Here is a 15142-nt window from a genome sequence, read left to right as displayed (position 1 = left end):
TTTTTCAATGCAGCTACTACTAAAAAAATTAAAATTACATATGGTTTGCATTTGCGGCTGACATTTTATTTCTATTGGATAGTGTTGATCTAGACTGGTTACAGAGCTATTGACTGTGTCCTATTCTGAGGGCTTCAGGCAGCAGAAATTAAAGCACTCAGGCTTCTGCTTTTAACGCAGTAGCATGTTTGCCACCCTCCATTTTAAGGTTCCTTCTTTTTCTTTTTTTTTTAAAAAAAGTCTGTGGTTGTTCTTGTGGAGTCCCATGGGTAAATAGGCTTTCTGAATGTTCTTCTGGTGTGCTCAGATTGGCCATAACAGAAGGAACAGAGACAGTGTAGACCCTCTTTACTCATCCTTCAATCTACCTTCCAATGACTACTTGCTTAAGTGGGTATGAAAAATAACTGCCTAGAGTTCACTTAGTTAAGTGCTATTTCTTTTTTGTCTTACCTGTTTTTGTTATGTTTACAAAATCAAATTTACCCAATGTAACATTGTGACCAACGAGTTTGAAATAATATTCTTTTGTTTCATAGGTATTTCCTTATTATCTTTGAGAATTCTGTCATTTCACAATAACACATCATTATTGTTCATCAACAAATGTATCGTCCTACACATCATGTTTCCTGAAAAAGATGCTGAGACTAGACTACTCAACTACTCCGCATTATCCTTGCCTGCACAGGCAGTGGAGAGTGTTATTGACACACAGCTCTGCAGAGGAATTCTTTTTGTTTTGAGTAGTTTAGGCTGGATCTGTATCCTTGGTGGTAAAAATGTTGATTTGCAGGGGAGGAGAATACCTAGAAAAATGATTCTTTTTAGGCTTTTAGTTTTAAGGAACTGGGGTGTAAATAGATGGTTACTTTTTCAGTAAAACTTTTCAGGGAATAAGATCTTCATGAACTTAAAATAATTATATTGATTCATATTCCATTCAAATATTTTGCAGTGTATACATGATTTTTCATAGGCACAATCATCTTGACTGATTTATTTGTGTTCATTTTAAATTGTGTATGCTCTGTATTACCTATTTGTTTAAATATGCTTATTAAATATCTGTTATTTGCTTGTTCTAGGAAAGATTTAGATGATTGCTTATGATATGATACATCCACTTCATCAAATGATGATTCTATCATTAGTGAATCATATGGTTTGCTTAACCACTTTTATTTATTTTTTGGAAAATATGGATTTTTAAAAATCTCTAGCAGATCCATTGGTCATCAGCAAAATTATTTTGAAGGCTTGAAAAATGACCCATATGTGATCTCGAAACTTCCATTTCTGAATTAAAGAAAATTCTTTTAAGTTTTAGATATATCAGCCTACATTAAAACTTTTTTGGTAAAAATGTCAAATTATTGGATTAACTTCATTTTTGTTGCCAGGTTATAGAACTGTGCTAACATAGCACTAGGCATATATGGCTTTTGAACATTTGAAATTGGCTAGCATGACTGAGGAACTAAATTCTTTATTTTATTTAATTACTTTAGATTTAAAAGCTGATATTTGGTTCAGCTTTTGGGGAACTTTTATGTATGTTTGAAACAACTTTGGTTATTCCAATTTTTCAAATGTAAATTTTATAAAGTCTGAATACAGATCAGGTATTTTCAGTGAAAATTCAGTGTCCAAATTGAGATGTGCTATTAGTGTAAAATACCAGATTTTGAACACTTATATGAAAAAAAGAGATGTAAAATATATCAATTCCTTTTTTTTTTTTTTTTTTTTTTACTGATTACATGTTGAGATGATCTTTTGGATATAGTAAGTAAAATATATTATTAAAATTAGGTTCAGAGGTTTCTGTTTACTTTTTAACCCTTTGAGTGTCAACATTGTTATGAGCGATGCTGACAAATTTTCCCAAAAGTGCCCGCATCGCTCCTAACGAGTCTTTTTTTGATGGCTATACATGTAAATAACAACGGAATGAATAATAATGTTTTTATAGACATTTTTCATAAACTGCATTTCTCAGCAAAATAGCCTGGCATTTCTCACATGAATTTTAGCAATTATGCATGGCACTCAACGGGTTAAATAAAACTACTAGGAAATTTACAATGACAAGTGTGGTTCGCATTATATTTCTCTTGGACAGCACTGTTCTTGTAGAACACCAGCAGGAAATATTACCAGTGTTTTAGAGCCTAGCACAGAGTGAGTGTTCAGCAAGCCTTGTTTAATGAACACTCTCTTGGGTTGTTTATTGGGTCACCAACTCCATAGTCATCTGGTACTATGATGGGGGCAGCCTCAGTGTCCTTCTGTTACTGTACCTACAAGATTGGAGCAGTGAAGTCTATGGCTTAAATAGTTAGGCATACTTAAGACTGGCATTTTCTTTAACTCTAACTCGAAGACATTTTTGACATTGTGGATGGTACACATGTAGCTCATGTGGATTTAGCACTTCACCAAGAAGATACGCATAATGAGCAGGAACAGGAGCCAGCCAAGGTTTCTTCCTTTACTTCACTGAAAGTGTCTCAAGACCTAGATGTTGCAGTGATTATCAGCTCCTCCAATTCTGCAATTGCTCTTAACTTGGATTTGTATTTCAGGTATGTAGATTGAGGTAAATAATTTGAACCATAAAAGGTTAATGTATTTGTTAGCTTTTTCTTAATACCAGTTTTCTTCTATTCATTTAGGTCATGTTTTAGCTACTACATAGTGAGATTGTTACTATATAATAATGTGTGCAAATCACCACTGGCTACCTTTTTATTTCTGGATGTATATCAAAATGTTGATTTTGATTTATAAATGTTATTATATATAGCTTATGTCATCACATAAGTAAAAAAGTAATCAAGCACAATTTTAAAAGCCATTGGCTATTATATATTATCTATTCACCTAGAGTAGAAGAGAAATGGGATTTACCCTGTGATAGGATTCTATGTGGCTCAGTGTCCTGGCTTCCTTGGGGATTACATATCTCTTGAGTTTGACAAGATATGGTAAACTACTAGCTCTCTTCAGCTGAGGATTTCCTCAGGTGTTTTCCTTGGAGAGCTCACACTTTTGGCTGTCTAAATACATTAGTAAAAATTGAGTGCTTATTTACATTGCTTTTTGATTTAGATAATATTCTCGTTGCATATGATTTTATAATGTTTGAGAGGGGTGTGTGTACTCACACACACACACAGTAGCCTATACATTGCAACTTGCTTGTCTAAAAATTGGCCAGTCTACATTTAGGACTTAGTGTTTAGGGCCATTCACTACCATTAGGATTTATAGTCCTACCTTAATATGAATGAAATAAACAAATTCTTGTAATAGGAAAGCACTTTGATGAGATTTGTTGCTTATTGATTCACAAAATAAATAAATAAGTTCATCTTTACATATCTACCAGAACTTCTCATCACTGATTTTTTTCTTTTTGAGCAGAGATGATTAGCAATATTCTCAGATTGTGTGCTTGTTCAGCAATAGGCCATTTTTACTGACTAAAACATACCTGTATGTGTGGTTACCCCTAATCATGAGTAAAAACAATTTGACAGGTGAGGAGGGAGGAAAGCCTGCTCAGCCACTCTGATCCTTGGGCGTAGGGTTGTGTTCCTTTGGGACACTCGGAGAAAACTCTGAAGAGGGCACCAGCACATTCCTTTGAACAAATTTCATTGAATTCAGGCAGTAACATCAGCCAAAGGAGAGCTACTGTTCAGTCCCCTGCAGTAAATTCAGGGATCTGCCCTGTCCAGCTAAATGAGTGATCTTGATTCATTAATTATTTACATAAATGCTCTTTAACTAGTATAACTTCTCTGGACTTGACTGCATGTTTTATTTTGTAAGTGTGCTCTGAAATTTATGTGTTTCTGTCTTTCCTGCTTCATGGTTCTAGCTCTTCTTTCCCCTCATGCAGAATGTCCCTTCTTTTCATTTTATCAAGTCTTCTTCATCCTTTGATATCTACCTCTTTCATGAAGCCTTTTCTTACTAAAATCCCTTCCTCTTGTAATTTTATACTCATTTTATAATTTTTCTCCTCTTAGAACCTCCATAGCACTTCTGCTTTAGCACTTAATTGTATAGTCTTAATATTTTTTCCCTAATTTTTTTCATGTTTCTGATAGAACTTGGAAGCACCCGAGAACCCAAACTCATGGTTTGTTCTCTAAGTTCATTGTCAGTGACTTTTCTTCCAGTTTATCTTAGCCGTCCACTCATAGTCATGCCCGAGGCTTTGTCATTATTTGAAACTGCTCCTCCTTCAAATCACTATTCTACACATCCCACTCACTGACCACACCTTCCCAAATTTCCCAGCTTTCTTATTCAAGTACCCCCACTTCTCCTGTCATCTGACCTCATTGGAATTTCCAATTCGTTCACCTTTCTCTTGCCAGTCCCCTCCTGTCTTGACTTCTCTCTTTCCAGCATAGGTTCTGACACCCAGTATTTCAGTTACTTTCTTGGCTGCACTCTAATCTCTTGCTACTGCCCTATGGTAGCACTTGCTCTGACAGTCTTTTTTTTTTTCTCTCTGCCTTCTTAGTCCCTGCACCCAGCCAACTAAGCACTTGTATGAAAATCACAAAGAAAAACTGATACCATTGTAAGTTCACATTCATGACCTTCAACTGGTTTCTCAATATTACCTGGAAATTTTACAATGATATTTTTCCTGAGCCCATTTTTTACAACCATGTTTCTAAGCCTCCATTTTCCTCAAGCCTCTCTTCAGCTCTTTACCCCCAGCTCTTCTTGGGTGACTTTGCCTCCTGCTTTATAAAGGAATAGAACCCATATAAAGGGAGATCCTTTGGTTTCTCACATTATATTACAAATCCACTTTCCTTCACGAATCTTCTCTGTCTTTCCTCCTATTACAATGGAGGGATTTCCCACCTTCTAGGAAAGCCCAGCCCTCTGTGTGCTCTGGATCTCATTTCTTCCATGCTCAGGGATTGTTTTCCATTTCCTCTCTTTTCAGTATTTCTAAACTCTTTAAGTATTAGATCCACATCCAGTTAATCACCAGGTCATAGCCATTCTAGCTTTAAAATGTTTCTTGAATCTGTCCACTTTTCTTAACTCTTCTGTCATCACTCTGGTCCATGCCACTCTCATCACTCACCTGAACTAGCATAACAGCCTTGTAATTGGCACCCCCGTCTGTTCTTACCCCCTCAAATCCGTCTTCAGTAGAGTAATGGTAAAATCCATATCCATATCTTATGAGAGGTATTGCCAGTATTAACATCTGGGGACAGGGAATAGACCTTTTCCATGTATCTTGTTTCACTGGCACCCTGCCTTTAACTTCTTTTCATCATCTCCTTGGCAAATCTATGCCAACATATTACCTTCAAATTGCTGAAAGGGTCAATAGTTAATAACTTAAGTGCCCTGGGTTAAAATGCCTCCCTTTTTCCACCCAGCTTCTCTTCTGTATTTGATCATGTCACTTCTGTGCTTAAAACCCTAACATAGCTTCCTTTTCCCCTCCCTGAGATAAAAACTAAAAATCCTTAATAACTGATAAAGCCCTGAACCATCTGCCCTGCCAGCCTTTCAGCTTCATCTCACACCACCTGCTTCTCTTTCCCTATGCTTTAGCCAGCCTAGCCTTCTTTGTGTTTCTCAAACATGACAGCCCTCTTTCTGCATGTGCTCTCCTGCATACATACGTTGTATTCCTGGTTGTTACCCATTTCCCTGCTTTAGCCTAAATCTTTGTGGTGTCTATATAGTGAGTGCTTAAAAACCTATGGACACACTGTCCTGGTTCAAATTTAGTTCCACTGTTTCTATGAGTCTTGGTTTCCATATCTATGAAATGGGAGTATATTTCTTAGGGTTGTTGAAAGGCTTAATTAAATAAGATGATTTATGTAAAGTTTTTATCACATCTGCAATAAAGTAGGCAGCAAATGCTCTGGTGTCTTTGTAAAGCTAACTGCCCCTAAGGGTCAATTATTTTTAATTCAGATGTAATTGACCAAAAAAATCATATTAGTTTCAGGTGTATAACATAATGACTCCATATATGTATATACGGTGAAATGATCAACACAGTAAATCTACTTAACATCCATCACCATACATAGTTATAAATGTGTTAAACTCTTAAAGCTGACTTGCTCATTCTGCTATAATTAAGGGGGATAAGAAGGAGTCCTGTTCAGGGAAACTTATTGTTTGTACTGTTCTGTATTGTCTGTATTGTCCTCTGTGACACGCCCTCCTCTCAACTCCTGATTTTTAATGGGATCAGTAGTAACACAGATTTGGACTTGATCTCCATTTTTGACTGTGCCTATTATTTTTAAATGTAGGCAACACCCAGGACACCTACTTTGTAAAAAAATTCTGCAAGACATTCCTATTGAAGGTCCTATGGGGATAGACGAAGACGATCCTGTTAATTCTGACTACAACATGAAACTGACCAAGTTTTCCTTCCAAGTTGATAGGTACAGAAATGTTTTTGGATTTCCTTTATTATTATTATTATTATTGTTATTATTTTTCGTCATGGTCACTCCATAACTTTTTACTAAAGGTCTTTATAGAGATAGACACTTTTTTTGAAAAACTGCAGCTTGTTCCTCATTAAGTGTTTTACTTAGTGCCTTCCCCTTGTAACAGTTTTGAGTTCTACTCTGTCTTCCAGGTCTTGGAAAGCCCAGCTATTATCACTGAATGAGACCATAAAGAGCTCCAAACTGGAGGTTTCCCATTGCGCTCCATGGTTCCAGGATATTTTGCATCTGGAGTACCCTCAATCTAATAACAGTTGTACCAGTGTACCAGTTTGGGCCTTCATTCCACAGGACATAATGCGCAGTCAGTATAATTTTTCACAGAAAGATCATGCCAAGAGCAGTGATCCAGGAAGAGCATGGAGAATAATGCACATTAGTGAAGAAGAGGAACCCATCGAGCTTAGATGTGTGTCTGTGACAGGATTCACTGCACTGTTTACTTGGGAAGTAGAAAGGACGGGCTGCACCATTGTCCTTTGGGATTTAGAGGCCGAGGGCATACAGTCCTTTTGCCTTGGCAAAAAGTGTATTCCTGTAGACAGTAGTGGAGACCAGCAGCTATGCCTTGTTTTGACAGGTGAGAACGTCTTGTATCAGGTTGTCCATTGCTGAGAAGACATGTGTTTTCTCTTGATGTATTTTACTTCTGCTGCCCATGGTGTTAGTTCCTACTCTGTTTTCTAAGGGATAATCTTTCATAGGGAAATTTGGTGTTACTCTTGGTTTTCTCATATGATTTCTGCTCAGCTAAATGCTTAAATACTAAGAGAAGCTTTAAGAGTAATAAAGGTTGGTTTTTATCAAGGGAATCTTCACTTGACTTAGGTCTATACAAGCACTGGTTGCGAGCAGGCTGCTCATGGACTGTGTATGAACTGCAGATTTATTTTGTTTGGCTTGTACTGTCTACACTTTTAAAAAAGATTTTATTATAAACATGTAAAATTAGAGGACTTTATACAAAATCTGGATTTCCAACTATTTCTTAGAAGCATAAGATCTGGCAACACTGGACCTGCATTCCTGCAGAGTAATTTATGGATTGGAGCTGAATTGCAGCTCTCTTAGATGAGCCATTTTTTTCTCATTAGCTTTCTTTTGCATGTCTTTAACCACCTGCTTGGCCCCTGTAGGCATTTGGGTTTGATAGTTCAGACACACATTCATTCAGCCTTTATGCTGTAATCTCGTACAAAGCTATTGAATATTATGATTGAACCAACTGTGTGTGTCTTCAGTACCCCACTTTTGGTAATCATGTATTTCTGTGTGTCAAGAGCATGCTATTAATTGTTTGACCTTAGTAAACCAAAAATGTAACATCTCTTTAAATAGTTAAAAATTCCAGGTATTGATTGTACAAGATAATACAAAATACCAAAGTGGAATTTACTGCTATTTCCTAGACTGTCTTGTTCTTACTAGAATTGTCTTTATGGTCAGCATTTTAAAAATAGAACACTTTAAAAACATTTAAAAATCATGATGGATTAATTAAGATTATAATAGTACTTAGTGTCCAACAAATTTATTTCTAATTATAGTGCTGAAGTATTGGATAATTAGATATTAATTCCTGGCCCTGGCTGAGTAGCTCAGTTGGTTAGAGGGTCATCCTGGTACACTGAGCTTGTCGGTTCAATCTCTGGTCAGGGGCCCATACAAGAAAGCAACCAATGAATGCATAAATAAGAGGAACAACAAATTGATGTCTCTTTCTTTCTTTCCCCTCTCCCTTTTCCCTCCCTTAATCTCTCTAAAATCAATAAATAAAAAAAGTTTTTTAAAAGAAACTAATTTCTGTCATAATCCTAAAACCAAGTCTTACTAATTTATTAAAGCTATCTTTTATTTTTCCTGTAGAAAGTGGACTGTCTCTGATTTTGTTTGGTTTGACTCAAGAGGAGTTTTTAAATAGACTAATGATCCATGGAAGTGCCAGCACTGTGGACTCTCTTTGCCATCTCAATGGTTGGGGGAGGTGCTCAATCCCCATACATGCACTAGAGGTAACAGAATTAAATGTCTGTAGAACTTTGTTTGATTGCTTTTTGTCATATACTCTTATTTGACTGAAGATTTGGGAGAATTCATTTAACTTAGCAGCAAAAAGAATTATAGTCTTTATCCATCCATTTGCTTAGTTCTGACTATTTCATTACCCTAACTCTGCTTAGCAGTTTATACTTTTTGGCTTTAAAAGATATAAGATTATAATAAACATTATTTAAGGCAGCAAAAGTTACAAGAAAAGGAGGCAGCAATAATCCAATGGGACTAAATTAAATGGAAGCAAGCGATGGAGAGCTTGAACAGGAGTGATCTTTTGTTGCTACCTGTAGTCCCTACTCCTAATTCAACAATAGAAACAACACCACCTAAATTTATATAGCATTTTCTAGTTCACAAACATTCTTTATATATGTATTATCTAATTTTGTCTTAAAATAACCACATGGCGTGGGTTGGGTGGTTTTTCATTTCATTTTACAGGTGAAAATCCTTAGGCTCAGAATAGTTGAATGAGTGGCCTGTAGCCATGCTAATAAATACAGGAGCTAGGATCAAAGTCAGGGCACTTTCTACTATACCACACAGCCCCTGAAAGGTCAAAAAGTGGAAGTTAATAATGTCCTGTGCCAGTTTTTATTTTACTTTAAAACAATGACGGCTTTATTGAGATATAATTCACATACCATAAAATTCACTCATCTAAAATACATAATTCAGTGGTTTTTAGTATATTCAGAGTTGCATAACTACCACCACTGTCTAATTCTAGAACACTTTTCATCCCCCCCCCCAAAAAAAAAACAAACTCTGTACGTATTAGCAGTGATGTCCTATTCCTTGAGGACCCTTAAGTCCCAAACACAAATCTGCTTTCTGTCTCTGGGTTTGCTTTTTCTGGACATTTCATATAAATTGTAATTTTAAAATACGTGGATTTTTGTGCCTGGCTTCTTTGACTTAGCATGTTTTCAAGTTTCGTCCATGTGATAGTAAGTTTCAGTACTTCATTCTTTTTTATGGCTGAATAACACTTCATTGTATGAACCAGTTGATAGATAATTGAGTTGTTTTCACTCTTTGGCTGTTATGAATAATCCTGCTGTGAACAGTGATATAAGTTTTTGTTTCACCATATGTTTTCATTTCTCTTGGGTATACAGCTAGCAGTGGAATGACTGGGTCATTCAACTTTCTGAAGAACCACCAAACTATTTTCCACAGCATTTGCACTATTTTACATTCCCACCAAAAATATATGAGGGTTTCAATACCTCCATGTCCTTGTTAACACTGACTGTTCACCTTTTGTATTGTAGCCATCCTAGTGGTTGTCACATCAAAATGAAGTATCTCATTGTGATGTTGATTTACATTTTGCTAGTGACTAATGATGTTGGACATGTTTTCATGTGCTTATTGGCCATTTCTATATCTATCTCTTTGGATAAATGTCTACTTAAATCCTTTGTCCACTTTTAAATGGAGTTATTTGTGTTTATTGTTGAGTTCTAAGAGTTCTCTGTATGTCCTGGATACTAGACCTAAAATTTGTAAATATTTTCTTCCATACTATGTCTTGTCTTTTCTTCTTCTCAGTGGTATTATTTGAAACACAAGTTTTTCATTTTGATGAGGTCAGTATTTTTTTGATCACTTGTGCTTTTGCTATCATATCCATGAAACTATTGCCTAATCTGAGATTTGCTCTTATAAAGTTATAGCTCCTACATTTTAGGTCTGTGATGCACTTTGATCAATTTTTATATGTTGTATGAGGAAGGAATCCAACTTCATACCTTTTGCATGTGGATACTCAGTTTTTCCAGCACCATATATTGAAAAACTTACTTCTATATACAGGAAAATATCATTTTAGAAAACTTGAGTGACAACGGAAAAACTAAAATTTGACACCTATAAATCTATTATCCAGAAGCAATCATGTTTATTATTAAGATTATTTCCTTATACTTGTTTTTCCTAAATATTAATGCTAATACCAGGTGTTATCTCATAATCTCATTATCAACCATATAGGTAAGTATGATTATTATCCTCATTTTATAGATGCAGGTACACAGAAATGTTAGAAAATCTAATTTAGATATACATGGACAGTAGGTGATAGTGGCAGGATTTGAACCCAGGCAGTATGACTGCAGAGCCTCTGCCTTTACACCATGTAGGTGCCTGTGTGTGAGTTTAATTAGAATTACATGGAATACACATCGTTGTTTTGGCCATAGTCTCCCCCCACACACAAATGTGTGAATTATGTGTAAGTGATAACAACAATAATAAAACAAATACCCTTTTACCCACCATGCAGGCAAGAACTAGATTATCAGCAGTATTTTTGAATGTATGCTCCTCCCCATCCTATTTCCTTACCTCACCCAGCTTCAGAGTTAAGTGCCATTCTGAAAATTTTAACCATTCTCTTTCTTTATTTTACTCCATATAAATGTATCCTCAAATGATGATACTTAGTCTTGGCTATTGTTTAATTTTGTGTAAAATAGAATCACTGTGTGTATTCTTTTGGGACTTATATTTTTCTTTTTCACTCAACATGATTTTTTTGTGATTTACCCATGTTCATTTGTGTAACTATAATTTATTCAGTTTCAGCCCTGTGTAGTGTCTTATTTATAAATATGTGCTTGTTTCCAATTGTTTGCTGGTATAAACAGTGTTGCTATAAACTATTTCTTATGCATCCTCTGTAGCACTGTGCAAGAGTTTCTCTCTGGTGGTAGTAGAATTGCTGGGTCATAGGGCATGTGCACCTTTAACTTTACTAGATAGTACTATAGTTTTCCAAAGTTGTTTTATCAGCTTGTGCTCTCACCAGCAACATAAGTGAGTTCTCATTGTTATGTCTTTGGCAACACTTGGCATATCCAGATTTAAAAAGATTCTGTGACAGATGGGTGGAAATCATATGGTTCTTGATTTTTTCCCTTTGACTTATTTCACTTTGCAGGGTATTCAAGAGACCCATTTATGTTGTCGCAAATGGTAGTATTTCATCTTTTCTTATGGCTGAGTAGTATTCTGTCGTATATATGTACCACATCTTTATCTAATCATCTATCAAAACGCATTGGAATCCATATAATTTATTAACCAATGTCGCCCCAATAAATTAAATAAAATTTAAAAAAATATTCCCTGTCTGATGGGATGATGGGTTTTAATTTGCACTTCCCTGGTTTAGGTTGTGCATCTATATATTTTATATTGTACTTATATGAATATATAAATATAATATTATGTTGGAATTTGGATTTCTTTGGTAAAGTGACTGTTCAAGTCTTTTGCCTTTTATTCTCTTGAGGTATTTGTCTTTTTCTTAATGGATTGTAGTTTTTTATATATTCTAGATACCAATTCTTTGTTTTAAGTTTGGTGACTATATTCTGATTTGTCTTTTTACTTTCTTCACTACATTTCTAATTTTTTGACTGTCTTATAACCCTTTTATTTTTTAATTAAAAAATATATATCTTATTGATTATGCTATTACAGTAGTCTTATTTTTTCCCCGTTTGCCCCCCTGTACCCCGTACCCCCTCTACCCTCCAGCAGTCCCCCCGACCCCTGCCTTAGTTTGTGTCCATGGGTTATGCACATAAGTTCTTTGGCTTTTTCATTTTCTATAGTGTTATTAACATCCTCCCGTCTGTTTTGTACCTACCAGTTATGCCTCTTAATCCCTGCACCTTTTCCTCCATTCTCTCCCTCCCTCCTTCCAGCTAATAACCCTCGAAATGATCTTCATATCTATGATTCTGTTTCTGTTCTGGTTGTTTGCTTGGTTTTTCTTTTTCAGGTTCAGTTGTTGATGGTTGTGAATTTGTTGTTATTTTAATGTTCATAGTTCTGGTCTTTTTCTTTTTCTTAACTACATCCCTTTAACATTTCATATAATAATGGCTTAGTGGTGATGAACTCCTTTAGCTTCACCTTGTCTGGGAAGCACTTTATCTACCCTTCCATTGTAAGTGATAGCTTTGTGGGATAGAATAATCTTGGTTGTAAGCCCTTGCTTTTCATCGCTTTAAATACTTCTTGCCAGTCCCTCCTTGTCTGCAAAGTTTCTTCTGAGAAATCAGCTGATAGTCTTATAGGAGCCTCTTTGTATAATAGGTAATTATCTGCTTTTCTCTTGCTGCTTTTAAGATTCTCTCTGTATCTTTAACCTTTGGCATTTTAATTAGGATGTGTCTTGGTGTGGTCCTCTTTGGGTCCAATTTGTTTGGGACTCTCTGTGCTTCCTGGACTTGTGTGTCTATTTCCTTAACCAAATTAGGGACTTTTTTTTCATTATTTTTTCAAATAAATTTTCAATTTCTTGCTCTTCCTCTTCTCCTTCTAACATCTATATGATTCAGATGTTGGTATGTTTGAATTTGTCCCAGAGGCTCCTTAGCCTATCCTTGTTTTTTGGAGTCTGTTTTTCTTCTTGCTGTTTTGATTGAATGTTTTTTTTCTTCTTTATGTTCCAAATCATTGACTTGATTCTCAGCTTCATCACATCCACTGTTGGTTCCCTGTGTATTTTTCTTTATTTCACTTAATATAACCTTCATTTCTTCCTCTATGCTGTAGCTGTACTCAGTGAGTTTTTTGAGCATCCTGATCACCAGTATGTTGAACTCTGCATCTTGTAGGCTGGTTATCTCTGTTTCATTTAGTTATTTGGGGGTGGGGGGTCTGTTCTTTCATTTGGGCCATATTTCTTTGTCTCCTCAATTTGGCACCCTCCCTCTGTTTGTTTCTGTGTATTAGGTAGAGGTGCTTTCACTCCCTATCTTAGTACTGTGGCCTATTATAGAAAAGGCACCTGTAAATTGTGTGGTGTGGGGCCTTAGGTAATTGCCAGGGCAGGGCAACCTACTTCACTGCTTTGTGGCTGTGTGTTGAGAGAGGACTCAGAGAGGGGACAGTGCTGCTGCCTAGCTTTTGGAGGTTTGCCCAGCACTTATCCCATTTCTAGTCACTTCACCCACTTCCCGTATGTGACTAGTGCCCTTCCAGCTGTTACCCTGGTGGTGAATCCCGGAGTAGGTGGGTTTGCATACATTTTAAGTTTGTGCAGGCGTTTTAGGCCGAGTCTCCTGAAAATTTGGCAGTTTCTTCCACTGCCCCAAACCCCACTGGTTTTTACAGCCAGGAGTTACAGGGATTCTCTCCCTGACGCTGGAACCCTGGGCTGTGCGGTCTGGCCTGGGGCTGGGATCCCTTGCTCTCAAGGTATCCCTCCTGATTTTTATCTACCATATGTGAATGTGGGACCATCCTTTCCACTTCTGCCACTTCTCCATGCCACACCGTGTCTCCGCGCCTCTCTGCCCCTCCTACCCATCTGGATGAATGTGCCTTCTTTAAATCTTTGGTTGTCAGACTTCCATACAGCTCTATTTTCTGTTGGTTCTTGGTGTTATTTGTTTTGAGATCTAATTGTAATTCTTTCTATGGTTGCACAAGGAGGCAAAGCATGTCTACCTATGCTTTTTTTTTTTAATTATTTATTTATTTATTTTTTATAATTTATTTATTTGTTTATTTTATTTTTAGAGAGAGGGGAAAGGAGAAAGAGACGGAGAGAAACATCACTGTGTGGTTGCCTCTCACTCGCGCCCCCAGCTGGGGACCTGACATGCAACCTAGTAATGTACCCGACTGGGAATCGAACCAGTGACACTTGGCTTGCAGGCCAATGCTCAATCCACTGAGCCACAGCAGCCAGGGCTTATGCTTCTATCTTGACCTGAAGTCCACATTTCTAATTTTTGTGTAGTTTAATCAGCTTTTTCCTTTATAGTTTGTGACTTCTATTTTGAAGTCATAAAGATGTATTCATATTTTTCCTAAGTTTTAAATTATGACTTTGACATTTAAGTCCTTTTTCATTTGGAATTTATATTTATGCATGATACGAGGTAAAGACCTATTCCCTTCCCTCCCATATTGATTACCATTTATCTCAGCACCTTTTTTTTCAAAAGTCCTTTTACCACTGATCTGAAATGTCTTGCCAAGTTTCCACATATGCATGAGTTTGTTTCTAGGTTTCATTGGTCTTAGTCTGTCTTTCAGCTGTTTCCATTCTCTCTTAATTATAAATCCCTCACTTCATTATTTTTCAGGATGTTTCTGTTTTCTCCCTCTCCTTTAACCTTTTTCCATATTTTAGTGTCTGCCTTTCAAGTTTCATGAAAAGCTATTAAAATTTTTATTAGAATTACATTAATTACATTAAATCTATATATCAAGTTGGGAAGGATTGACATCTTTAGGATATATAATGTTTCTATCCGTAAACATAGTCTCTCTCCCAGTTTTTTAGGTCTTCTTTAATGTCTTTCACTAAGAATTACAATTTTTGCAGTAAGAGCTTGATTTTTTTGTTAGCTTTATTTTTGGTGTGTTTTAATATTTAAATATTGTATATGTGTCTATATGTATAGTTCTATTTAAATACTATATTAAATATATAGATATATTTAAATACTGTATATTGCTATTATTAAATAGTATATTTTTAATTTATATTTTTATCAGCAGTATATAGAAATGCATTTAAC

At 36.0% G+C, this 15142-nt stretch overlaps 1 protein-coding gene across 1 annotated transcript in view; it reads left to right on the top strand.

Annotated features, from left to right (window-relative positions):
- The window catches only part of SPG11 (SPG11 vesicle trafficking associated, spatacsin), an 87988-nt gene that overhangs the window by 3805 nt on the left and 69041 nt on the right, over positions 1-15142 (top strand). Inside the window, exons 3-7 of the mRNA XM_090270529.1 lie at positions 540-764; positions 2387-2588; positions 6327-6464; positions 6665-7113; positions 8400-8545. Coding sequence (XP_090126655.1) covers positions 540-764; positions 2387-2588; positions 6327-6464; positions 6665-7113; positions 8400-8545 — 1160 coding nt within the window. The remainder of the gene's footprint in view (positions 1-539; positions 765-2386; positions 2589-6326; positions 6465-6664; positions 7114-8399; positions 8546-15142) is intronic.

The sequence above is a fragment of the Furipterus horrens genome, unplaced genomic scaffold (genome assembly GCF_987537825.1).
Source record: "Furipterus horrens unplaced genomic scaffold, mFurHor1.1.pri manual_scaffold_3, whole genome shotgun sequence".
NCBI lineage: Eukaryota > Metazoa > Chordata > Mammalia > Chiroptera > Furipteridae > Furipterus > Furipterus horrens.
Note: the sequence above shows the minus strand (reverse complement) of the source record. Positions and strands in the feature narration are given on the sequence as shown.